The following is a 26,160-nucleotide window of genomic DNA, read 5'->3' as shown; positions in this document are numbered from 1 at the left end:
TCTAAAATGTTGCCTCTCATTGCACATTTTAGCCAGGTGTTTGCTAAGTTTACAGTGTTTACTGTGTTTACTGTGTTTGCTGTGTTTACTGTGTTTGCTGTGTTTACTGTATTTGCTGTGTTTACTGAGCTTACTGTGTTTGCTGTGTTTACTGTGTTTGCTGTGTTTACTGTGTTTGCTGTGTTTACTGTGTTTGCTGTGTTTACTGTGTTTGCTGTGTTTACTGTGTTTGCTGTGTTTACTGTGTTTGCTGTATTTGGGTGGGATGTGATGAAAGTGGTGTGTCGCATCAGCAACCAGAATCTTTGTCAGAGTTTTCTAAGTGCTCTTGGTTAAAAGTTCTCCAGCCTTTTTGAGGTTCCTTCACAGATCCCAAGTGAACATAACGGTTCCGGTCCAGGACCATCACTGTCCCTGAAAACCGTCTGGATGCGGCGGGTGGTGCCTCGGGTTTGGGACGGGTCCCCCTGGGGTTCCTGAACGTATCACGGTGGGTTCTGGGTATTTAACATTCTACCCTGGAGAACGGCCTGTCGTTGCGCAAGCGCGGCTCTTTCAACGTGCTTGAATGAGAAGTGAGGAAAGCTCCGGAGCTCTGGGAGCACTGGGAGCACTGGGACTGAGGCGAACTCAGACCGGGCCAGACATGGAAGGACAGAACTGCAACAACATCTGCTCCTGGACGCAGAGACCCGCCACGGACTCCAAGAAGAAGAAAAAGAAAAAGGAAATCCCGGAGAGGGTGACTCTGAAGAAGGAGATCGGGCTGCTGAGCGCCTGCACAATCATCATAGGTGAGGCAGGAAAACAAGCTGCGTGCTCAGCTCCTCTTCTTACTTTATTACTGCAACAGTTTCCCTCAGGCTTCTGTTTGGTACTAAAGCTTTTCAGCAGGCCTGAAGGGCTGACGGTTCAACATGAGGCCTGTGTGTCAGAGCTCAGGTTTTAACTCATTCAACAGATGAATCCAGTCTGACACTGACTCTTTACCAGAACACTTTATCGCACCTCGCTTGTTTTTGCTCCAGTTAAAATTTGATGAGGGTTGACTAAACAGTTTTGGCCATGACAGTGAAGTGAAGAAACATTATTTTTAAATCTATTTCTCATTGTTATTTTTTTTTAAATTGACCTTTTAATGTATTTTATTTACCCAGACTTTGATTTTTCCCATTATGAAAATACAGCAAAACCAAAACATCAAACTCTAGCCCTGACATTCACTGCATAATTTTGATTTCAGTTCATTTTTCTCTGATGTTAAACATTATCAAGTGCTACTGTCTGCATTCCCCATCATGTGAAATCTGCCCCTCCCTTTTCCATAAAAAATGAAGGACTCCCAAATTTGGAAGATCTTGTTTTTGAAGTTCTATTATTGCAAGTAATAAAATAATAGAGTAGATCTATTTTCAGGCCTAAAAAAGCAGTTTAGAGGTAGATCTGAGAGGAGAGGCAGCATGTAATCCTGAACCTTATTGTCTGAAGCAACATTTGCTTCAGACTGATGACTCTCATGGTGGTTCTGATGCTGTGGAGGTTGAATCTGAACTCTGCTGCCAGAACTGGAGTCTGAAATTACAACCACTGCCTCAGTAAAGTTTTGAATTGGGGAATATATTTGAAATAGACAACGTTGTGTTTGAAAGTAACCCATCTTAAATTTTAAAACCATCTTAGGCTTAGACTTTTCCACTTGCTGTATTTCAGTGGCATAATGTCAATTGGAGTTTCCTTCACAGTTTCTCAATCTATGGCAGTGGTCCTTCTGTTCAGGACCCAGAGTTAACAGGAACAACTGAAACAGTTTCTCTGATACTGAGCATAAAAATGTCGATATAAGTCATTCTAGTCTGTAGTGGTAGTGTGTGTGTGACAGTTGTGTGTTTGTGTGTGTAACTTATCTTAATGTCTCTTTTCACTTCGTTTTGCTGCTGGTGTCGCTGCAGCTTAATCCTCCCCACTTCCTCTCCTCTGGCCCCTCCATCAGTCCAGCTGGCGCTGGTGTTGGTTCTTTGAGTTTTCCAGACCGACCCTCATCCAGCGTCCCTGTTGCCCTCAGATAAAACGAGCATCAAGCAGTTCAATGTGGTGCCTTCTTCTCTCACAGCTCTGAAGCAGGTTTATCTTTTCCTTCTCCATGCTGATATTAGACAGCAGGTCAACCGAGGTCATTAACAGGAGACCAGACAGTGAATGGAAATATTTCATCAGTTCTCTGGTGTCAAAGATCAGCAGACATCTTCATGATTCTCTGGATCTTCTCCATCACTTTCATGGTGGTGTGGGAAGAGAGACGGGAGGACAGGGTGGAGGAGTTTGAGTCAGAGGTTAGATGGACTGCAGTGAGGCTCAGTCAGGAGAAAGATAAGAAGCAAATAAAAATCGATTCACGTATTTTGTTTTGTTTTTTTGCAGTAATAGTTAGTTTGTTAGCAGTTTGGTTAAAGTTAGGATTAGTGATAAACTAGTCATTGCTAGGACAAGAGTAAGTGGCGAATATGAACGGAAATCAATACAAAGTCCTGATATAGAAACATAAACTTGATATCTGACAGAAAAAGAGAAAGGATTATAAAATGGAAAAACAAAATACAAACTTCACCCATTCTATCATCTGATGATTGTTTTTCCTGTTTAATCCAATCTGAAAAGGCGCTGCGTGATCTCCAGGTCCCAGCAGCAGCCAGATCCTCAGAGGTAGAATTTTTACAAGGAGCCTCTGCCACTGAGGACAAGGAAACAGGAAAGGTCAGAAGGCAGCGCTGACCAGGCGCTGACCAGGCGCTGACCTCTGCTACAACAGGCCTTTTCACCTGTATATTGTTGTTTATCAAGTCTTTATTCACTGTAATTCTACTGCATTGACATTAGTGGTGGAGATCCCCCAAAATAGTAACTATTGTAATAATGTTCTTATGATGCAAATTTATGTTCTGAAAAGTATTAATATTATTTTTATTTCTATTATTATGAAGATTGCTTAAACTACTTATATGTATTATTAATTCATAATTACCTTTACTTTATTCCAGCTTGGAATAAAACAAATTATGTGGAGATAAACTTATTATCTCCTAATAGAGATAATAGATATATATCTTCCTAAAAATAAATCTGTAATTATTGCTTTGGACAACATTCAGATTTGTCTTTATTTTTGTTGAACTAAAGTGTATGGTGAAGATTTAAATGTTCATATAAATTAGTATTGTTACCTCTCGTAAATTGGTGGAAGGCACTCTCAACACAGAACACGCGTTTTGGTCAATATCATCCATCTTGTAGCCAAATTCATTCCAAAATCATGGCATTGTGTTTGTTTTTGGCACCAACTCTTTGTCTTTTGGTCGTTGCTCATTTTTCAATATTATAACCAGCGACTCACTCCATGTGTAGGTCTGCTTCGACAAACCGATTGATTTAACTGGCAGATTGCTGCACACAGTGTGTGTCAGGTATCCTTAAAAGTATATAAGAACATGGTGAGTTTAATTTTCTCATGTATTACAGCTGCAATGTAACTATTGTGCAGGTACATTGTCATGATGATGCTCAAATAATATACTGTGCAGCTCTAATTTATAAAGTGTTGTTTGTTTAATTCACATTTTCATGAATAATTCTGAATGTGTTCATCATAGTGTCATGAAAAGCACTGTTGGCATGAAGTTAACAATGTTAGAATACTATTTTGATGACATGAGGCAGTCACTTCCCACCTCTCCAGACCAGAGTGTGTGTTTTATGTCTGCTTATGTAAGAGCCATGTGTGCCACTTGGCTGCCTTCTGCTGCGCTACTGGTAGTGCTGGAGCCTGAATTTGTATGACCTACCGGCACTCTTCTGTGCATACTGAGAATTTATTGAAGAGAGTCCTGATTAATAGCCTTTACATTCCTTCCTAACTCCTAGTGTGAATGTTGCTTAGAAAATTCCCACAGTTAAGGACAAATCCTTCAAATGATAATGATTGATGTAAATTGTGAAGCAGTTTGGTCAAGTGTAGTATGGATAAATTTGACCTATCCTGGACAGGTCACCAGTCTGTCGCAGTTTAACATAAACTATTTCAACAGTTAAAGATGGGATAACTAGCTTTATGCTGACCTATGGAAATCTGGCTGGATAAGTAAGATTATGTTAGTGAAAGCCAGTTAACTCATTCCTCCTTTTAAAAATGGACCAATTCCATGAATACTGTCTGAAGAGACAGTGATTTGCCCTGGACAAATCAGGTTTATTGATTTGTCCTGGACAAATTTTTGAATACAACTCTTTTAATATCATCTTATTTTGCTTTTATTCCTAGTTTGCTCGAATAAAATTCTCTGAATTCTCAGATTTTTCAGCTGATTTAGTAAGAAATACTGCTGAAGTCACCACAGGGAGAATTTAACTTTAATTTAGACATTAAAATTGAAACTTAATTGTTGCCTACAATAACGCTTAGATTTTATTAGTTTTACCCAAGGTGTTTCTTGAAGTTTCAAATTCAAAAGTAATTTATTTGAATGTATTTATTTTATTCTCTGTGAGCCTTGGAGCTGGTCCCCAATATCAATCAATTTTCTTTATTCCATCAGAATATCAAACATCGTCATGTCATTGTGTCTCAGTCTGTTTGAAGAGAACTGCATTTAGCTAAGAGGTCCATGCTCCAGTGGCTCAGGCTTCTTTGGTCATGCAGGTTCTTTTCTCGTTTGTCCAACTCACTCTTCCTGTCTTTGGACTTTTGTCCATCTTTGTGTGATTAAGTCACACAGTGATAATCTAAGAAAGCTTAGAGACACAAGTAAACTTGACATGTTATGATTTTAGCACTTTCATGTTTAATTTGATTAAACATCTGTTTTTTCTAACATCTTGCAGCTCCATTTTGTTGCTTGTTGTAACCACCACAGGGTCAAGTGCAAATGATCTAGGATGTATAATTGATAGAAACAGAGCTGCATGTCCATTTACTGTGTTGTGCATTGATCTTGTTACAGTCTAATGAACTTCTGCACCTTATTTTCTTTCTTTCCTCAACAGGGTAAATGACATCCTCCTATAGACTATAGGTCATTTTATATCTCACATTCTCATGTGGTTTTCTTTGTGCTCCTATGTATTGCAAGCTTATTAAACATGACACAGAAGCCTGAGCCCAACTAGGTAACAATCAACAATTTGAAAAATTTGGGGCTTTTTGAGGTCAGGCTACACATCTGTAATCTGGAGATACTGACTATAAATATGGTGTCTCACAGTTTAAATCCTATCATATTTCTGTTTTAAACATAATAGAAAAAATGTTTTCAAAGACAGCTATTTCCATCAATACTATAACATGTGATGTTGAACTTGATAAAGAGATCCAAGATTGCACAGGATGGTCTGGGAAACAAACCCTTTGGGTCTGCTACATTGACTTTTTTCTTCTCCCCAGGAAACATCATTGGCTCTGGGATTTTTATTTCTCCAAAGGGGGTCCTAGAGCACTCTGGTTCAGTGGGTTTGGCTCTGGTGGTGTGGGCACTAGGAGGCTGTGTCGCTGCTCTAGGCTCAATGTGCTACGCTGAGTTGGGTGTCACCATTCCCAAATCTGGTGGAGACTACTCCTATGTGACAGAGATATTTGGTGGCCTGACAGGGTGAGTAAAAGCTTTCCTTCACTTCACACTTCAGTCAAGAAAGTTAATTCATCATAAAAGTTTCCTTTACATACTTCTTTCAAAATTTAGGTTTTAAGAGAAATGTACTTTGCACTTTCTAAAGAATTAGGTGATGTCATAATTTGCAGACCCAGAAGCAGAGAGGTGAGGCAGCAGCTTAGTCTGACGATTTAATGAAGGAACAAATCCATGCAGCACAGAAGAGCAGTGGCAAAAGCTCTAATTTACCAGTTAATTTACCAGTTGGAAGCAACTGGTAAATTACTTAAACAACTGACACAAGACAAATGTCAGCAGACAGTAGCCACGACAAAAGACAGTCTAGACAAGGACCTGGCAGAGAACAAGAGACCCAGGTGGGTATAAATACACAGGGGGTAATCAAGGAAACTCAACACAACTGGGATCAATCAAGCGCAGATAGGACAACACCGAGATTCAACTGACACAGAATCCTAAATAAACACACAGAAAACTCAAATCCTTACAGGTGACAACTTTGACATTTGGCTTGAACTTCAAACAATTCCACAAAAACAGTACAGAGACCTTTTTGTCTTACCTCATTGTTGATTCATCTTAACTGGTATAAAAACCTATGAGATGATGTAAGACTGTAGCACCAAAAATGTTTTTTAGTAATGTCCGATTGGATCGAGCATTTAGGGACAACCTTTGCAATTTCTCATTTTAATGTGTGGACCTAAAACAAAAAAACATCTGTTGTGGAAATTCAGTGCTTTAATCTGATAAACTGGGTACAATGTTGATCCAAGCATTTTGTTTGCTTTTCGATGATCTAGAAGCTAATACAGAAAATGTGTTTTTGTGTAGAAAATCCATTAAAGTTTTCCTTTTCTTTTGGTGAGTTTTTAATTTTGTCCCATGTCACCAGGGTTTCCTGTCTCTTTCAGGTTTCTATTGTTGTGGAGCGCAGTCCTCATCATGTACCCAACAACCCTTGCTGTTATTGCCCTTACTTTCTCCAGCTATGTGCTGCAGCCTGTCTTCCAAAACTGTGCTCCTCCATACATGGCAACACGACTTTTATCTGCAACGTGTCTTTGTGAGTCTTTTTACCTTAAGATTTTCAGCTCATTCTCATGTTTTGGTGAATCTGGTGTTGGGAGTTTCAGACTGGTACTGAGGAAACTTGGGATTGGTCAAATGTTGAGATGTACTGACTAGTTCTGTAATGTTGGTAATGCTGGTAAAAAAAAAAAAAAACTTGATGTATTTTGTTGCTGACAAGTTGGGAGTAGACTTCCAACATTACTTCATTAATTAGTTTACTTAATTATCCGCATCCATTGCGATTTTTGTTTTTGCCCTTTAAGATCAAAAGATATAAAGGACATTATAAATAAAATATATTATTATTATTATTATTGAAGTATTGACATTTTGCTAGGATCTTGGTTTTTAGGATTCTGGTCTTTCAGCTGAGTTAAAATATTTCTCCAAGCTTTGAAGATCAATCATTTACTTATCTCCTGGTCGAACATCTCCAGTCTCGCTCGTCATTGGTTGCTGGCCTGCCTGCTGATCCACTAAACTCAACTGCAATCTGGATCACACCCCCCTCCGAGACTCATATCCACCAGAACTCCCTATGAGAGACTTGATTTTTGAAATAGTACTAACATATCTCCTCCTTTAGACGTTGTCGAAATCCTGGACCCATCCTGAGAAGCCACGCAGTTATGAAGCTTTTATCTGAACCAGAAAAAAATAAATTCCAAATTGTCTGTGTCCGATTTTGCATGTGGGTTAAACAAATTTCCCTGAACATGGTGATATAGGCGAAAGGGCGAGAATATGCCTGGAGAAACTTAGATTTTCCATTACTCTAATAATAGCGGTTGGGAATTGTTGGATATTGTGTGGAAATGACTCTGCAGGACATTTCCACAATTTCTGGGATTATCCTGCTGCTATCTCCTATACTGGAAAGACATGTCTGCAGTCAGATCTGTTCTATAAAGGGAGATTAACTTTACTTTTGAGGGAATTTATTTAGGAAATAAATGAATCATGATTCATATGTAACCCCATGCACCCTGTTTAAATCTGTTCATGTAGGTCTTTGTAGCCTTGTAGGCTTGATTCACATACTTGTGATTCCCTTTCTGTTATGATGATCATGTCAATGTGTTCTTGTTTATCCTATTTTTTTTTCTTTGCTGTTGTTTCTAAACAAAAAAATAGAAAGTTTGAAAAAGCATTTCCATTCTGTAAATGTGCAACTTATATGCAACATGCAAATGAGCCAAACAAATTTAGTTCCATGCTGACCTGGTTCAATTCTTGATTCCTTCATACTGTGGAATAGGCTTTAACAAATGCATTTAATTTCCCGCTGACTCCAAAGGATTCTCTAACACTCTGTTTATAGGTCCCAGCTGAAAACTCAACTTTTCTAACAACACCCAAGTTGGGACGTCTGTTTTGACATCTGAGACCCCAGACATAAAGAAAGACATACACTGCATATAAATTGATTGTAAGCAAGCTTTTGAACTTGCTTTAAAGAACCTGCCACTGGTAATCGGTGTGACCTATTTGTCAGAATAATGAGCGAACGGATTTTCTGCTCCTAGCTCTGCTCTTAGGTCAAATCAAATGACAAAGTCAAGCAAACCTTGTCACAAATACTATTTACTCTTTTTTTTTAGAACTTGTTCCTGAGTTGTAAACTTTATGCTCTTGAAGTGTGGCAAAGGGGACTCTTGTTTTGTTACTTCCTCCTTTAATGGAAGCAGTTTGGTTGTATGGAGCTGATGGGTCTATTTTCACTCTGAAAAGAAAGGCCACCATGAGCGGGAGCTGGGCTGTGCTGCTGGCTGTGATGGATGAGGTGAAGCAGTCATGCCTTAACTCATTCTTCTGTTTCCCACATTCCTGCTCTGGGTAGCAACTGGCTTTAGCTCCTGCTGCCCATTGCAACAGTGCAATGGAACCACATCCTCGATCTGATGATATTCAAAACACTCCAAATAGTTGTTGTGCAGACTTTTAATAACTGCTCGTGGTTACCACTTTTAAACATCCATGTCAGGTAATCTTGAGAGAAAGCGGACACAGAAACATGTTTCAAGATCTTGATGTGAAATCCTGCTTTTTGCGCACTGGCAGCTGTAAATAATTAATCTTGTCATCCAAGTGATGAACATTATTTGAGAAAATTGTGTTTTAGGTTTGTCCTAACACTGGTAAGCTCTAAGCTGTGCAAACTCTGTCTTCCAGCACAATGCTTTGTGCTCTCACTGACTTATTCCTCAGACTGCCTCCTCACCAGTCAATTATGTTCTTTTTAACCTGCATAACAATTATCTTTCTTCCATCACCAACATGATATTTAAAAATAAATATACTTTTCCTGCTATAAATTTACAAGGCACTCAATGGTAAATGCATTGAACTTATAGAGCAAGTTCCTAATCATTTTGACCTCTCAAAGCACTTTACACTAGAGTCACATTCACCCATTCGCACTGACAAATGCTCACACATTTATACACCGATCATTAGGTCACGTGGCGTTAAGTGCCTTGCCCAGGGGCACATCAACATGTGGCAGGAGGAAGCTGAAATAGACCTACAGCCTTCTCATCACAAGACCACTACTCTACCAACAGTCGCCCCACAGTAACTAGACTTGAATGTTTGAATATGTCAGTCACTTGGAAATATAATACCAAGTACAAAATATTGGAGCCTATTTAGTGGAAAGACTACATGTCTTTCAACTCTCAAACGTGTAAAAGAAGAAGGTTAAATGATAAATTATTTTGCCTGTAAAAAAGACCAATTTTCTCACCTCTCAAAATACCTAATAACTTTGTCTTTCAGTATTCCTGACCTGGGTGAACTGCTCCAGTGTCCGTATGGCCACCAGAATCCAGGATGTTTTCACAGTGGGAAAACTTATGGCTCTGTGTCTAATCATTGTTGTGGGTCTGGTACAGATCTTCAATGGTACATCTTTCACAATGGATACCCTTGTACTGCATCAATGTGATTTAAAACCCAAAATATATTAATGTTGGTGTTTTTTTTCATAGGAAACTATGAAGCACTGACTACTAAGGTGGCCTTTTCCATGGACAGGACACCATCCGTTGGACAGATTGCTCTGGCATTCCTGCAGGCTTCCTTTGCCTTCAGTGGGTGGAACTTTCTCAATTACGTTACTGAAGAGGTGGTTGACCCCAGACGGTGAATATTTGCCATTCTAAAAACAGTGTAAAATGTTCTTTTATTGGGCTTTCTTTCTTTCACCAATTGTTAGAAGATATTTGACCTTTTATGGACCTTTATATAAATCTCTTAAATATAATGAATAGAATGTAGGACGATATGTAATGTTGTTGATTCCAGTTCACTGCTTATCTTATAACTGCCCAGCTAATTTTCCTAATTAATGCAAATATTTGGTTTATTTATTCTATTCTTCTGATGCAATGTCATAGTGGCAGTGATTAAACCTAAATACTGATAAACAAATTTAAATGTCACGTTTAAATAATAATAATTTGATAGCATTTCTCAGCTACAATAATTATCTTCATTTACCTTCTGACTTTTTATCAAAAAGATTTGTACTAATACATTGTTTTGCATTCTCTCTACTGCTCTGTATGACGTACACTTGGTAAGGAATCTGCCTCGCGCCATCTACATCTCCATTCCACTGGTGACGTTTGTGTATACGCTCACCAACATCGCCTACTTTTCTTCCATGACACCTGAGGAGCTGCTATCCTCCAATGCTGTGGCTGTTGTGAGTAATATTATGGACTGAAAAAAACCCATTTGTGTATTCATACAAACTATAAAACATTTTTCCATCTCAGCTAATTTTGATGACAAATAGCATAAAGATTCCTTCAGAATTAAAAAATAATAATAATAATTTAACTTCATCAAGTTAAATTGAATTTAAGGTCTGTGCTTATAAATATGCCTCCCTCCATAACTCATCATAAAATGGCAAAAGGTAAGAGACAAAAAGGTGATTTCGAGGCTGGAGGAACAAAATCAACAATTTTTGATCCCACTCAGTCATTGCTTCTGCTCTCCAGGAATCGCTGACTGTTGTTTCTCTACTCAGACATTTGGTGAGAAACTGCTTGGAGCCTTTGCTATCATTATGCCCATCTCAGTGGCTCTGTCCACCTTTGGGGGAATCAATGGCTACCTGTTCACCTCTTCAAGGTACAAATGACAACATTTCCTGCCTCATCTAACTTCTGATGCATCGTAAGCCCAGCTGCTGATGGCTTGTATGACTTTGCAGGTTGTGTTTCTCAGGAGCCAGAGAGGGGCATCTTCCCAGCCTGCTAGCTATGATTCACTACAAGAAATGTACGCCCATCCCAGCCCTCCTGGTTTGCGTATGTATAGTAACACAGTCACATCATGGGTTTCCTTTCATGTGCCTAAAATCTGCAATTTGAATGAGCAGTATGTGTTTTGTTTGAAAGCAGCTGGACTTAAATGCATCTATTAACATGCACGGGCCACTTTTTTAGGTGGACCTTGTAAACATTACACAACTGCTGCAGGTTCAAACCTCTTGTTCAGTCAAGTTAAATAAGCCAGTTTATGAGGTTTTAAATAAGACCATGTTTTGGGTATTGTTTTGAAAAGGGTTAAAGTACAGCATGTTGTGAGGTGCTTTAGGTCAGTAAGTAAATTGCTCCTCATCAAATCATCATGTCATGGGTGTTTTCTGACAGTGTGCTGCCACTATTGTTATCCTGTGCATCGGAGAAACCCACAACCTGATCAACTACGTCTCCTTTATCAACTATCTGTCATACGGTGTCACCATCGCAGGTCTGCTGTGGTACCGTTGGAAGAAACCTAACTTATATCGACCTATTAAGGTACAATTAACAAACTGAACAAGTTAATGCAGGATAAATCGCTTCGCTAAAGTCTGCCTGTGAATTTTTGATGCTATGCTGGAAATTGGCTGAGTTGTAAATATCATCCTCCACTGCAAAGAGAGCAGAGCTGAGCTGAATGAGGCGGCTGCTAATGTCAATTCAACACAGACTGAATGACTTTGTTCACTTTTGCCATCGCTGAAACTAAAATGCTGCAGAAAATCAATGTCATTGTTCTCAATTCTCCTTCTGTTGCCTGATTGACCAGGTTGAAATTCTACCAGAGAAATTCCCTTCAATGGGCGAAAGCCCAGACTGAGCAGTGGAGTGACATAAAAATTGAGAGAAATTGCATAGGTAGGCAGTAGCTAGGCTAGGGGCTGGTTGCTGTAGACTTTTCTGTTAATTATCAAGAAGATATCCTTGCATTTTCTTATTCTTTGGGAGATGCCTGTGCCAATTCCAGAGAAAATTGTCTATTTAAAAGAAATGTAAATTTAAATCTGCCAGAGGTATAAATAATTTTGCATTTAACTGTATGACATGCAGTTATATATCAGGCTGTTTTGACGTAATGGAGTCGTTCTTGTTTAATGACGTAGTCATTAAACAAATTTCCTTGGTATTCTCTCCCAGGTAAACCTGCTTGTCCCTGTGTCCTACCTTATGTTCTGGGCATTGCTACTGGGATTTAGCCTGTACTCAGAGCCAGTCGTTTGTGGTGTTGGTTTGGTCATCATGCTTACCGGTGTTCCTGTCTATTTTCTGGGTGTGCACTGGAAAGAAAAACCAAAGTGTATCTACAATTTTATTGGTGAGTTTGTAAAAACAGAGACATTTTGATTATTGCTCTTATTAATGCAATTAATACAAAACTCTGCGCCCTATTTCTCTCCAGAACGGGCTACATCTGTGGGCCAGAAGTTGTGTTTCGTGGTCTTTCCCCAGATTGACCCGATTGAGATCGCCAGTCCTTCAGAATGGACTGATCGGTCATCAGGCAGGAAGAGTTTTTCTGGCAGATCGTAAAGGTTTCCTTTCTGAGAATGTGAAGATTTGTGTTCTGGTTCCTGTTTTTAAATTGCTGTTGTTCATGTTGAGGCATTCTTTACTACAATGAAAGTCTCCAGTCTGATTTGTGATCCTGATAAATCAGTTTTTCATCTAATATTCAATATTCTGTTTGACATGTGAATTTTTAAATTTCATGTATTTTCTTTTGAGGATCAACGTGTGAAAATCTAATGGCCTTTGTTCCCCTTTCATTCTTCTACAGAACCCTGATTGACTGACATTAGGTAATCATGCCTTTTAGTTACATTTAGAATTTCATTGGGCTCTAAAGTCTTTTCGAACAGATCAAAACCAATAAAAAGTAAAAAAAAAATTAGGCACCATTTATTTTTAGAAATCAATTAAAATGCCACAAAAGTGTACTTTGTGTCTCCCCCTCCATTCCTCTGCTACCTGACCCCTTTGTTAATGTATTTTTAAAAAGTGCCATATACTGTAAAATCCCCTTTCCCTCTCACAGGCAAATGTTTTTGAAACATTTGCCTGATGTTTCAGATCATCAGGCAAATGTTAACATCAAACAAGGCCTCCGTAAATGGAATATATCTATATATATATCTATATATGTAAGCAAAACGTAAGAATTGTGTTGCAAGTAACACTCACATTACAATGCTTTTTCATAGCATTGAAATGTGAGCTTCTGGTTTTGTCAAGCAACCCTTTAGATCTACTACAGCCTGACAGATATCTCACTGACACAGCAGCAACACCGCAATCCAAATGAGCAGAAGCCAAGTTGGGACTAAAAGCCCTTTGTAGTCCATTTGGTGCTGGAGGACATTCATTCCTGTTCATGTTGCCACATCTTTGGCTTGGACTGAAATATTTCATATTACAGAACAATGCAGCATTTTGTATAGTTCTCAAGAGTTTAATAATCATAATGTAAATATACAGTCACGTGGCACTTTTGATCAATCTCACTTTGAACTCACTCCAGACTGGCTTAGACTAACTTTAGGGTGAACATAGCTTTGACATCCAACTGCTGTCGCTTGACCCAGGCAGGAAAACATGTACAGGTTTCACTTTCTCAAAAATGCCAATAGAATTACTCTCAGGGAGAGCTTGAATGAGGCTGGATTTTGGTCAGACGTTATGGATAACTTTTTGCTTGTCTTTTTGGTTACATGTTTGGCAGTTTTTCAAAAATGATTTCAGAACCTAGAGCAATTTCCAGACTTGTCAATTGCAATTGTAACTTTGCAACTCAATTTTTCAACTTAGTGAAGCTGAAATATTTGAAAGACATGTATCTTGTCACGTAGTTGTCAGTTAAACTGTTGATCAGTTATTAACTATAGCTTTTCCCAACAGTTTAGTTTTTTTGTTTGTTTGTTTTAATTAACATGTCAATTAACTTACTCACAGGTTAAAACACTGTGCAAATGGTATTAAATAGCATACTGGTTTTTCATATTTTTACAAATAAAATCTAAGATGTGGAGAGTACATTTACATTTAGCCCTTCTGAGTCGTACTTAAAAACTACTTTGGGATGTTGACTTGCTGCAGTTTAACTTCTTAAAATTTGGAATTGTAAGGAAGTCTGGTAAAATTTTACCTGGGTTAGACAAAAGTTACTCATGAAGCACCGTAGGTCTTACGAGAGCTCCTGATGTGACTAAATGTTAGGAGCAGAGTGGAGGACTTCTTCAGCGTAATGCCTCCAATCTAATATGTCCCTCTGGGATTTCTGTGTTCATGGTTTATGTGCGGTTTGTTTTCTGCAACACAATGTGGCCAAAAAGCTAATTTATTTTGGCACATTCCACATGTTCATTGTGTCCCTTAGCTTGAGGTTAACTGCAAACATGACTCATTATGGCAGTCTTCCTTGTTTGTTTAAGAATTTTTTGGGCACTACACTAGTAGTGATTTTAATTCTAGAAGATGTTTGTATAAAAAAATGTACGTCATAAAAGCCATGTAATGTTTTCCAGGATTTAGCATTTTTTTTCAACCAGGCTTCAGGTCGTTAAAGATGCACGATGGCCTTATAGCCATTATTTATTCAACAAATAAAATTCAATCAACATGGAAAGTGTAACAGTAGTGTGCACCCAACCCACTTTGCAGCCTTTTTCTGACAATCAGGCTGTCATTTTGTTATGGAAGTCTTAACCTGCCTTTCTTTCCAACATCTTTCCAACATTGCTTCAGATCATTCATTCCTTCATGCACTGCTCCCATTATTGACTGATTTGTCCTTCTCTTTTAATTCTCCACTTTGGCATTGCAGTTATTTGTGGGTTTTTTTTCTTTGTTTACTTAATTTAATCAGATCTAAACTTTTAGAGGTGTTATGTCTGTCCGTCATTTTGTAACCTCTAAGCACTTTGTTTTACATGTGAATGTACGAAAAGTGTTCTATGAATAAAAATTAATTGATCGATGGATTTACAATCTGTGAAAAAAAACCCCATCATTCTAGACAACTGGTCAATCGCACACACACACAACTTTCCAAAACTAACTTCTTTTTTTTTTTTTTAGAGAGAGAACAAGCATTATCCCGGCAAAATCATTGCAATACCAGGAAAACGACATTTTCCGGCTATTTTCATGGAAAATATAAGACCAACATCGTTGACATTGACTTTTGGCAATTCTTAAGAATAATTTCTGGTAATAGATTATAAATATAACATGAAAATAGAATATAATGTCACATTTGTCCATTTTATTTTTCAAGAATGTCAACTGCCTTTATTGTGTTTCATTCACCTCAGCTGCTGGAACAAGCAATGTAATGTAAACTTTGAACCTATTTTCTCACATGAGGCTCAGAAAGGCGCTTGATGCGGCAGCCATCTTTGTTTTTGTTCTTCGTTGATATGCGGAGACTGACATGATGCAGTCTTACAGTTTTACATTTAAAAAAAAATAAATAAATTGTGACAGTGTAATTATGACAAATTCACCGGAATTTACTCATTGGTTTTATATCATCTGGAAATTTCAGCTCGATTGAATATATATATGCTGACGTCATTGCTGACATAATGACGTCGAAGCCTAAACAGGAAGTGTGGCAGCACGTTTCCCACATGAACACACAGTAGATCTGCGGTCTGAAATGCCGGTAGGTGAATTTTCTGGGTTCTGGTAATCCCTGCGAGCTAACATCTGTACGGTTAGCTTATGGTTGAGAAAGCGCGTATGGAGTCGTTCTGTTCGATATGTTCCGCAAAATGTTACTCAGAAAAATGACAGTAAACAGTTGAACGCATGTCATACATGTCACAGACCCTTCAAGGGAGAAATCCAGGTTTATTTCTAAATTAGCAAATTCCTCCAGACATTTCGGCCTGGTTTTGATTAATGTTTTTTTTGTAGCTTTTGAACAATAAGTGTTATTTTACCGTGGGCCGCTGATGTTGGGAGGTTTGCAGATCCGCTGAGCAGTTAGCATGGCAGCACGCAGGCTCAGCTTCAGAAACATCACAGCCCTGGCCCCGATGGTCCGTGTGGGGACCCTGCCGATGAGGCTGCTGGCTCTGGACTACGGAGCTGATGTGGTTTACTGTGAGGTAGGCTGGCTACCGCACGACCCAGAACATGAAACTAAGAAATGCTATTAAAAGGAACGTGTTGTTTTGTCTTTATCAGGAGCTGATAGACATTAAAATGGCCCAATGTCAGAGGATCGTGAACGGTAAGACCTTTTTCCAAAGCTTCATGAACCTGTGACAACTTCTCTTTTTTAATTCAAATATATGTGGGGGGAAAACAAGACAATCACAGTCTGGAGGTAAACTAAATTCAAAGTAATGCTGCATTAAGAGATGCACTGACATTAAATTTAAACATAAGATTAAATTGCAATCTTATAACGTTTCCTCTAAGTAATGGTTCTTACACGAATTCCTTCTGCTCACCAACCAATTACGATGGAAGTAATTGTTAAAATTTTTCCCAATAAAAATTCAAACAGTAAAAATCTCCCAGATTCAGCAGCAAGCAAGGAAAATTTATACCACAAAGCGGCAGTGAACTTCTTCTTCACAGTTTACAGACTTTTTGTAATATGGCCCTGGTCAAATACCTGTTGATGTGCAGTCCATACCTAAGTCCACCACTATTTCCTCCAGCTGAGCTGCAACAAAACAACTGTTTCAAGTTGTTTAGTCTTCTTTCCTAAGCTTGTATGTCCTGTCCATCTCCAATGGGATAGTAGTTGTGTTATCATGGAGACCAGCGATAGGTTGGTAGATTTGATTTGTTAGGAAGAACAGCACCAGCAAGCTGCAGATGTTTCTTGCTGTCAGTTGAAACAATAACAACTTACTTTGATTCAAAGCCTAAATGATGACAAGTACAATTTGCATTTTTTTATTCTGCTGCCTCTCCCTGTTTACGTTAAGATCCAGTCATTTACATATTCATAACTGGTCTGCATGTGAATGAAATTATTCTGGATGCTTAACTTGAGCCGAATTTTTTTCGGAAATGCTTGAAGATTTTTGTTTCCTGATAAAAATGTCAACAATTGCTTGTATTCTGTGTGTGTGTACGTTTTACCAGATGTGCTGGAAACGGTGGATTTTGTGGCCCCAGATGAACGTGTAATGTTCCGGACCTGTGAGAGGGAAAAGGACAGAGTCGTCTTCCAGATGGTAAGACCAACCCAGTTGGTATTATTCAGCGGCTACCATTTCCTGCAGATCAAGATGCAGGACTGAAACTCTGTTTGACCACTTTTAGGGAACCGCTGACCCTGACAGAGCTTTAACAGTGGCCCAGCTTGTGTGAGTATTACAGAACATACAATAGAGAGTGGAAGAAGCTCTGCAACAAAGCAGTTGGATAATAATTATATTAATATTAACAGTAATAAATTAATACTTATGATTCTTAAACATGGAGAGCCTTATGGAGAAACCTTTCTAGTGCAGAACTTCACCCGCAGAGCTCAACTTTAAATATGTTTGTTATTTCCATAACCTTCACTATTCCTGGAACTTATTGTAACAGTTAAAGACAGCAGACTACAAGGCAGTTGGTTAATTTAATACTTTTTGACATTTAAAATTCTCCATTACTTCTGAGCAATACATTCAGGCCACACAACGGCAGAAACAACATCTACAAGCTTCACATTTCTACATGTTTCGATAGAAAACGATAACCAAGCTACTTGTATAATTCAAACGATTTCACTCATTTGGTCAACTGAGTGAAATCTTTATTTTTAGTGTTAGTGACATTAGTTGGACTTTGAGTTCCTTGCATAATTGGGCAGGAACTTCTTCGCCACACTTCTGTTAAAGTTTCGGGATCAGCATAGCCTCACATTTGACTCAAGAATACCTTAGAATATCTGATTGTGTTGTCATGAACTGTAACATTCACCATAAGATGGTGTTTTTTTGTCATTTGTTTGAGTCTGTCTTTCTTTAGGGGAAATATGTGTACTCGTCCACCTCTTGATTCTTGAAGGATTATCATATGTATGTGGCTAAAAAACAAACTACCCCTCTTGTGAATCTTTTTCAACAGTGTAATGATGAACTTTAAATAGTCTGTAAATGGCCATATAACCACTCCCAGATTGTTGGGCAGCAAATATTGCTACTTCAACTCCATTAATGTTATTCCACCAAAACATTGTTTTAAGACACATTTGGGAGTGTTAGAGCTTCCAGTTAAACAAACATGAGTTTTTATAGAGCTGGTTTCACTGATGAGAGATTTAATTAGCAGCAGATGTTTCTTTCCTCGTAGGTTCTATGAAGACAGGAACACTTCATTAGTTTGAAGGAGTGTATTTCACACACACCTTTTCCATTTACCACATGCAAACCCCCTGTACATTCTTTACTGGTAAAGGATGAACTACATCCTACTGCATCATGATATAAGTGACAAACTGCTGAAGTGTACTCAGACTGTGTCTGTTGTTCAGGGAGAAGGATGTGGCTGCCATTGATGTGAACATGGGATGTCCAAAGGAATACTCCACTAAGGTAAGTTGATTTGCTCTGTTTTTATTCTTTTTGTGATTGTACTGCTTCATAGAAACGGCTGCTTGAGCAGATATCCTTCAGGGTGATCACCTAACTGTGTTTGTGATGGATATTATTTTGCTGCCTCTGCTTTGACCTCTGACCCTCCGCTCTGTGTTTTTTCTTCAGGGCGGAATGGGTGCTGCTCTGCTATCAAATCCAGACAAGATTGAAGCTGTGAGTACATCCACTAAAATATGTTTGAATTGACAAGGAACCACTTTGAAATTTGTGGATATGGTGTCAAGAGTTTTCTTGATCCAATCTGTGTTTTTCTTCTTTGTTAAAGATCCTTAAAAAGCTTGTGACAGGAGTCTCAGTACCAGTTACGTGTAAAATCCGGATTCTGCCTTCGGTGAGACATCGCGCATCTGTTATCAGATCAGAATTGTAAAACATGCCATCAAAAAGCTGATATGAGAAAAGAAACAAAGCAGAAATTAGATATTAAAATAAGTTTGTGACATGGTGAAAAGATAACAGGGCCTATGTGAAAGCAGAATGACTAACAGCTCAGTGTTTCATGTTGGTGGTCAACAGGTGGAAGAGACGGTCAGTCTGGTGCAGCGTATTGAGAAGACCGGCGTCGCTGCTGTTGCTGTTCACGGCAGGTAAGAGGCATCTTTCTTTCTTCACTATTACTGTAGCTGCACGAGAAACATCAATGTTTCCAAATCAGTGATAGATGAGAATCCTCTCTTTTCCATCCATTCATCCATTTTCTGTTCGCCCTCATCCCTAATGGGGGTGGGATGGGTGCTGGTGCTTATCTTCAGCTACGTTCCGGGCGAGAGGCAGGATCACCCTGGACAGGTCACCAGTCTGTTGCATCCTCTCTTTTGTTTTGATGTCTTTTTTAAAGTGACTTCATGGAATGTAGTGTGGTGCACTAATTCCATACCTAGGCCTTCAGTATTTGTGCAGGTTTAACACTGTGCTGCACAGTGTTCATATAGAACTGTGTAGCACTTCAGTTCATACAGAACTGAAGTGCTACATGAAGATATTTGACACAAATATTTTCATCATCAACCTCCTCACATTGATGTGAAAAACTTAAAATTTTTCTTTATTATAAACACAGACATGACAGAGTAGAATTATTTGTTTACTGTTTTTATACATTGTGTTCATAGCTTTCATGTTTTGTTTTGTGTTATTTCTAAAGAATCCATAGATCATAAACATGCAAACTGAAACTCATGCTTATAGACTGTTTACTATTTTGAGGTTTTACATGAAATAAAAATGGACTGAAATACCAAAAAGCTCATCCACACAGATCTAGTCTGCCTCTTACTTTCATTTCATTTCATCTTTAAAAAGAAGTGAAAGTTTGAGATCCATTGCTTTTACTTTATTTACTACTATTTTATAGAATTGTTTTATTCAAATGTAAACTACTTTGCAGACCCTATGCCATCACACTTTAGTCTCTTAGTGAAGTTGTTCTTATAGTGTTGTTAGAAACTTTGTGAATGAGATATTTAAGGTTCAGAAAGTGGCTGAACCTCCAAGGTTGAACCTCCAGCTTTCCTAAAAAATAATTATATTTGTCAAAATAAAAGAAGTTATTTTCCTCTGCCGAAGCTTTTAAGCCAAAGAAATGAATCTTGTTTTGTACAGCATAAATTATCTGACGTTTTAGCCTGGACACATGACTTGGTTAAGTGAGTGTGAAGCTTTAGTGCTAGTTGCAGTTGATCCTCATGTCATTTTTCTGGCTGTTCTTCAGGTTTAAGGACGAGCGTCCCAGACATCCTGTCCACTGCGATTACATTCAGGCTGTTGCACAAGCTGTTTCAATCCCTGTCATTGCAAAGTGAGTATCAGTCATCAGCCACTGCTCTGACTTTTTGTTTCACTAAAACACCAACCAGTATAAAGGCAGCTACTGGGACCTTTCATGACCACTTTTTCTCTGTCTAAAATGTCTGTAAAGACATTGTTAAGCAGAACTGACTTTTGTAAGGCATGGTAAAAATATCCTGCTTTTTTGTGCGCTTTCTTACATCTCATAAACTAACAGCCAAACACAGTGCTGGTTGTGTAAACGGTTTGGGGCAGCTTTGCTTCCTCAAGATCATTATGGATTGAATCAGGAATTCTGCTCTCTGTCGGAAATCCATCAGTACAATTATTGTTTCTACTCCCTTTTATTTTGTTTTGCCTGTTTTTAATCCAAAGCAGTTTGCAAAGTTTCTTAATTAAATGTACTGTATCACTTGTCCTGCAGTGGAGGTTCTCTAGATTTGGTGAAGACCAACAGTGATATCGAGAAGTTCAGGAAAGCAACAGGAGCGTCGTCTGTCATGTTGGCTCGTGCTGCCATGTGGAATCCGTCTGTGTTCTGCAAGCAGGGGCCACTTCCTGTGGAAAAAGTCATGGAGGAATACATTAAATATGTAAGTTTGTTTCTTGTATCTGAAAAAAGGGAAGAAAGGAGACATCTTTGGAGACGCAACTAGAACAAACAAGAATTGTTATTTTAGGCTGCAGAATTAAAGTCTTTAATGAGATTCTATTTTTTTTGTCTTGAATGAACTTTTAATTAAGACATATTCTTAACAGGGATGTAACTTTTTTTACTATAATTTCTCTATCCATAGTTACATATTTAATAGAGTATAATCACACAAACCAGGGATAGATGTAGCAAACATAGAGCCTGACTTTGAGGCAGCATAGATGCACACATTATGTGTGGTTACGCCTGCAGCTGGTGGATTCATGCCAAAACAAAGCCCAAAATGTCTTAAATTCTTTTGACAGGCTACACATCTGTGGCTTTAGATTTAGTCTCCGAGTTGACCAGTCAGAAATATTCCAGAAACAGTACAGGCATGTCAAAATGAGCTCAAGTTGTTCTCTGGATATTATTGGCTCGAGAAAAGCTATTTCGTAACATAATTGGTCGAATGTGGTGTCAAACAAAAGGCGGGATCTAGGCTGTCCAATAAAAGCGTCATAATGGACACTGGCAGAGTTTAAAGAGGACAAAAAGGCAGAGAATTCTGACAACCTAGTTTTGTCCCATGGATGGGATGCTGCCAGGTAAGTGGTTAACTTTCAGGCTCCAGGCTGTCTGCTTCAGCGACAGTAACAGGGAGCTGGTTTCACTGGAGAGGAACCTGACAACTAGTAGATCTGCCTCCCAATTTCCCTCTCGAAGCTCTGGGGGAAACTAGCAGTAAACTGGTAGTGTGAAAGTGAAGAGCACACAGACTACAGTTCTTTGAATGGACACATTTCATTTTGTGAAATGAATCACTTTTGAACCGAAGGCTATTTCACTGGGTTGTGGATTTACCTCCCGTTTTTTTAACATCAGAAAATACAGAATGAACTTCTTTTAGTAAATCAACACATTGACTTCACAGTGCTTTTACTAACTGAGTTCAGCGTGTCAATGCGGTTCTACTATAGTGACATGTTCTACTTTTCAATCAATACTGTTAATGTGCCTCAGGTTTAAGCTTTTGGGTTTTGTGGTTCCAGGCAATCCGTTACGACAACCATGCTTTCAACACGAAGTACTGCCTGTGCCAGATGCTGAGAGACAAGGTGGAGTCTCCACTGGGGAAGCAGGTGCAGGCTGCACAGACCAATGCTGAGATAAGGTACAAGAGTTGTGTTTTCTAAAAACATTTTCTTCTATAAACCAGGAACAGAATGCAATATTATCAGTAAGGCGTGTTAGTGTTGTGTAAAGTGAAAAGATGTGATTTGACTGTACTGCAGTGAGGCATATGGACTGCAGACATTTTACCAGGAGATCCAGAAGGACCTTCAGGCCAAGAGCAGTAATCAGCCTAACAAACCCGTAATGGATGGAGATGTCACCACCATGGCTGTTAAGTTTGAACGGTAAATCTGTCAAATATCACATGTAACATGACGGGTGTACCTTTTTTTGATGTGTGAGTGCTGTACAGACATGGGTTTAAAAGTTTATCATGACATTTTGTAGTGTTTATTGGAATAATGGTGAAAGTCTGGATACAAAGTAGTTCAAATGCATTGGAGTTGAAATGGTGTTTTTTTATGTTTTAATCAGATTATTCGCTTACATTTAACGTTTTGGTTTAGAGACTAAAACTGTTAATAGTCAAATTGTAAACTGAGAAGCAACAAACTGAAAAAGTGCAAACTGTCTGCATAATATTGTAAATGGCAGTCAAAACTAATTTTTGATAAACATCATGTGACTTGTCTGTGTTTGGAGGAGAGACTATCCACCGCAGATCACACCCAAGATGTTTCTGCTGGAATGGAGCCGCAAAGAGAAGCTGGAACAGCCGCAGTATGAAACGGTACGTAAAACCGTCATGTTCAGTCTGTGTTCAGTCTGTGTTCAGTCTGTGTTCAGTCTGTGTTCAGTCTGTGTTCAGTCTGTGTTCAGCTTCTGGAAATAAACTCAGTTTCACTCTGAACTAAGGACATTTTCAGGGCTAAGGAAATGACTCCTGTAATATCTGTTATTTTGGTGTGAATGGCTCACTTTAAAAGTGGAGTATGCAACTTTTATTTAAAAAAATGTTTTTTACATATTTGAAACTGTCACTATGTTGTTACAGTATGAGACAGATAATCTGTGAAAATATCTATTACTGTCATTATTTTGGCAGAAATCACAGAAATAATGTTGTCCTTTTGACATTGAAGGCTTAAAAAAAAAGAAAAGCCAAATTCTGCTCATCATGATTGATTTTTACGAGCGATCAAAAGGATAAAATATGGCTCCTCTCATAGTTTCATCATCTTGATGAGCAGTGTGCAACTGGCTGCAGACAGACTAGCTTATGCAGGCCTCAGAAGAAAAAGAACATTCAATATGCAATGTTGCATGTAGCAAATATGTTTCTGAAGGTTTTTCAAGTGCTTGTTCCTTCCTCTTTTTAATGTGTTGTACAGAAAGTGAGGCAGTGTGAAGTGCCAGGCAATCAAACGTGTCTTCTAAGAATGCTTCAAACAAAGCAGTACGTTGTCCTTCCTTTTCAGGCGCAGCGCTCTCAGGATCGAGCATTTCAGTCAACTGTAACTGTTGCCAACAAAAAATACAGATCATCCCTTTGGTTAGTACACACATGCATGTTGTTTTTGCCTGTGTGTGTGGGTGTGTGTGTGCGTGTGTAGGTGTGTGTGTGTGCGTGCGTGTGCTTGTGCATGTTTGTGGCTTCCCTCAGGCAGGTTTTCATGATCATGACAGTAACCTGATGTACATCAGCCTGGTAAATGAAACATGTTCAATTTTGGTTTAAACAGAAGTATTAAAAACAAAAAGTAAAATGAAAAATCTGAACAAGCTTGTTTAGTTTCCCCCCAAAACATTTACCATATTCCTTGTTTTGCTGATGCCCAACAAGTTTGTTTTGTATCTTTGAATGTCAGCTTGATGAAATCTATTGTCTGTGTTTGTGTCGTATGCTGCAATGATTTCGATTTCACAGTAAACAATTTACCCCAAACATATTAGTTGTTATTTACAGACTTTATCTGGTTCTGAAGATATGACCATGCTTCTGTCTGACATTCTCCATGGTGCCAGCCAGTAGCACATGCAAAGATCTCATTTAAATAATGAGATAAAGCCAACACCATTTTTACATATATAATAAATGGTTCATATCAGGCCATTCATCTGCAGTTTCAGAGCGTTTGCTTGCAATAGCTACATGAAGCTTGTGATATACTGACTTCCCCAAACTTTGAGAATCTTCTTTTGTGATGTTTTCCCAAACTCTTTCCAAAGAGACTTATTTAGGAAAGTTAGATCATCTACAGTCTCCTGTCTAGTAGGTCAAATAGTTCTCTGTGGGGTCAAACCTGGAGGTTTAGAATAGATCTGACCTTCCACTTTCTCTGCCTGATGAACTCCACTGTCGTTTGGGCTCATTGTCCTGCTTTACAGGAAAACCATTTGTATGTTGTCATCGGTGGCTGTGCTAACTAATCTGATCATTCTGATGGGGAGAAACTGTAGTGTAGTAGTATTTTATTGTGGCAAATAAAATGATTATAATGGTCTAGTGAGCAAACTTGGGCCAACTCGTTCATCTAGGCCCAGAAAATAGAAAATAAAAGAAGAAACAAAAAGACTTAATGATGGTGATCAAATGCATTGATTGACTAATGTTTACCAACAGTGATGAGCTCCGTTTTTAATCACCTCTGTTAATCCATTCTTTGATTATTTGACCCAGTTTTGCAACAAACTATGTTGTCATAATTTAATATGTTAAACTAATGCCTTCAATGTAAAAAAAAAAAATATATATATATATATATATATATACATTCCTATATGTTGACTTATCTTCAGTTTACTTTTCCGTGTTCTATTTATAACAGGGAGAAGTCAAAAAAGTTTGCAGAGCAAGCTTCCGCTATTGTCTGCCTGCGAGTGTTGGGTGTACCAGAGGGTCGCATCGGGGAAGAAGATTCTGGCTTGGTCTGCAAGAGGAAGAGGGAGGGAAAGCCGAACTGCAGCGGTGAGGAAGGGAGGAGCAAAAAGCAGCATGTTGACATCCTGCAGGAAGCGGAAGCCCCAGACCCCACTGTGGAGATGAACGGCGATGAGCAAAACCCAGTCATACCTCCAAAACAAGCAGACGCTTTAAAAGAAGCTCTCAGTTAAAACTGAAGACTGACAGATTTCTGCAATGTTTGACTGAACCAGAGGACTGCAGTTCAGCCTTTTGCTGTTCTAATATACTGTCAAGATTTGCTAAAGTCTTCCATATTTCTAGAAGATTATTTTCCCAGTGGGATCAACTGATTCCATCAGCTGGGACAAAGCCAGGTGGCCTTAATGATGCTTTTTTATTTCATGTATTAGAAACTAAACATTTGTTTTAAGTTATATTTGTGTTTATAGGTAAAGCAGATCAATTAGTTCAGTTAAATTACAAAAAATCATATAAACCTTCATGCCTGTGCCTTCCTGCTTAAAATCACAGTTTAAAATTGTTTCCTTTTAGCTGTAAAATGTTTTGTTGTCATTGTGAACCTGTCGAGGTGATTTATACATATTTTAATTTACATTCTTATTTGGATGGAATTGGCTAATTTAGCCTTATGGAAGCTGGTTTTCTGTTTTTTTTCTGTCTTACTAATCAAAACAACTTGTAAGGACTGGACAAAACTAAAGGGATAATGAAAGACTTTCAAACTCTCTGCCTGAAATAATGTCATTATAAAGAAATTATGTGAGATAATGCAGAGCTGTAGATGTAACATTTTAGCTTCAAACACATTTATTCTCCTTGTACATTTTGGGGATGAATGGAATTAGTGATTGAGTCAGCGCCTCCTATTGGCAATTTTCTAAGTAAGTTCAGAGAACTCAAAGATTTTATAAATCTGCATATGTTGATGTTTGGGATTTGATAAATGGCTTAAAATAAGATAGAGTCTGTGGGAGGATGATTAATTATACAAACAGATGTTTCTGTTTGTATAATTTTAGAATACTATTCTTTATGTTGTTGACTGGATAATGTAATTGTGGAAGCAGATTTTCAC

General features: G+C 38.4%; 2 protein-coding genes across 4 annotated transcripts; both read left to right on the top strand.

The window, feature by feature from the left end:
* Nucleotides 1-568: 568 nt before the first annotated feature.
* slc7a10b (solute carrier family 7 member 10b) lies at nt 569-15,138 on the top strand. Its single transcript, XM_055041356.1, has 11 exons — nt 569-794; nt 5,432-5,636; nt 6,572-6,723; nt 9,510-9,635; nt 9,722-9,875; nt 10,317-10,440; nt 10,771-10,874; nt 10,957-11,053; nt 11,399-11,548; nt 12,188-12,365; nt 12,450-15,138. The coding sequence occupies exons 1-11, from the start codon at nt 569-571 to the stop codon at nt 12,578-12,580; spliced, it is 1,647 nt and encodes a 548-aa protein (XP_054897331.1). The 3' UTR covers nt 12,581-15,138.
* Nucleotides 15,139-15,659: 521 nt separating this feature from the next.
* Nucleotides 15,660-25,812, top strand: dus2 (dihydrouridine synthase 2). 3 transcript variants are annotated; one of them, XM_055032260.1, is made up of 16 exons: nt 15,660-15,713; nt 16,016-16,161; nt 16,241-16,286; nt 17,156-17,247; nt 17,336-17,379; nt 18,537-18,597; nt 18,766-18,813; nt 18,926-18,991; nt 19,177-19,247; nt 20,372-20,458; nt 20,873-21,041; nt 22,135-22,256; nt 22,378-22,503; nt 22,862-22,949; nt 23,638-23,711; nt 24,988-25,812. In XM_055032260.1, exons 2-16 carry the CDS (start codon nt 16,042-16,044, stop codon nt 25,271-25,273), a joined length of 1,500 nt encoding a protein of 499 aa, XP_054888235.1. In that variant the 5' UTR covers nt 15,660-15,713; nt 16,016-16,041; the 3' UTR covers nt 25,274-25,812. The 3 variants fall into 3 exon arrangements, with proteins under 3 accessions (XP_054888235.1, XP_054888402.1, XP_054888320.1); XM_055032427.1 differs by having other exon boundaries at nt 15,661-15,713; nt 16,024-16,161; XM_055032345.1 differs by lacking the exon at nt 15,660-15,713 and having other exon boundaries at nt 15,725-16,161.
* The last annotated feature ends 348 nt before the right edge of the window (nt 25,813-26,160 follow it).

This window comes from Poeciliopsis prolifica, unplaced genomic scaffold (assembly GCF_027474105.1).
Source record: "Poeciliopsis prolifica strain line A6 unplaced genomic scaffold, Auburn_PproV2 SCAFFOLD001, whole genome shotgun sequence".
Taxonomy (NCBI): Eukaryota; Metazoa; Chordata; class Actinopteri; order Cyprinodontiformes; family Poeciliidae; genus Poeciliopsis; species Poeciliopsis prolifica.
This window is presented reverse-complemented; position numbering and strand designations above follow the sequence as displayed.

Coding starts and splice junctions, on each gene's coding strand:
- slc7a10b (XM_055041356.1), top strand. CDS start 569: ATGAGAAGTGAGGAAAGCTCCGGAGCTCTGGGAGCACTGGGAGCACTG. Junction 9,876..10,316: donor GAGGTGGTTGACCCCAGACG/GTGAATATTTGC, acceptor ACACTTGGTAAG/GAATCTGCCTCGCGCCATCT. Junction 12,366..12,449: donor GTGTATCTACAATTTTATTG/GTGAGTTTGTAA, acceptor ATTTCTCTCCAG/AACGGGCTACATCTGTGGGC.
- dus2 (XM_055032260.1), top strand. CDS start 16,042: ATGGCAGCACGCAGGCTCAGCTTCAGAAACATCACAGCCCTGGCCCCG. Junction 20,459..20,872: donor TCAATCCCTGTCATTGCAAA/GTGAGTATCAGT, acceptor CTTGTCCTGCAG/TGGAGGTTCTCTAGATTTGG. Junction 23,712..24,987: donor AAATACAGATCATCCCTTTG/GTTAGTACACAC, acceptor TATTTATAACAG/GGAGAAGTCAAAAAAGTTTG.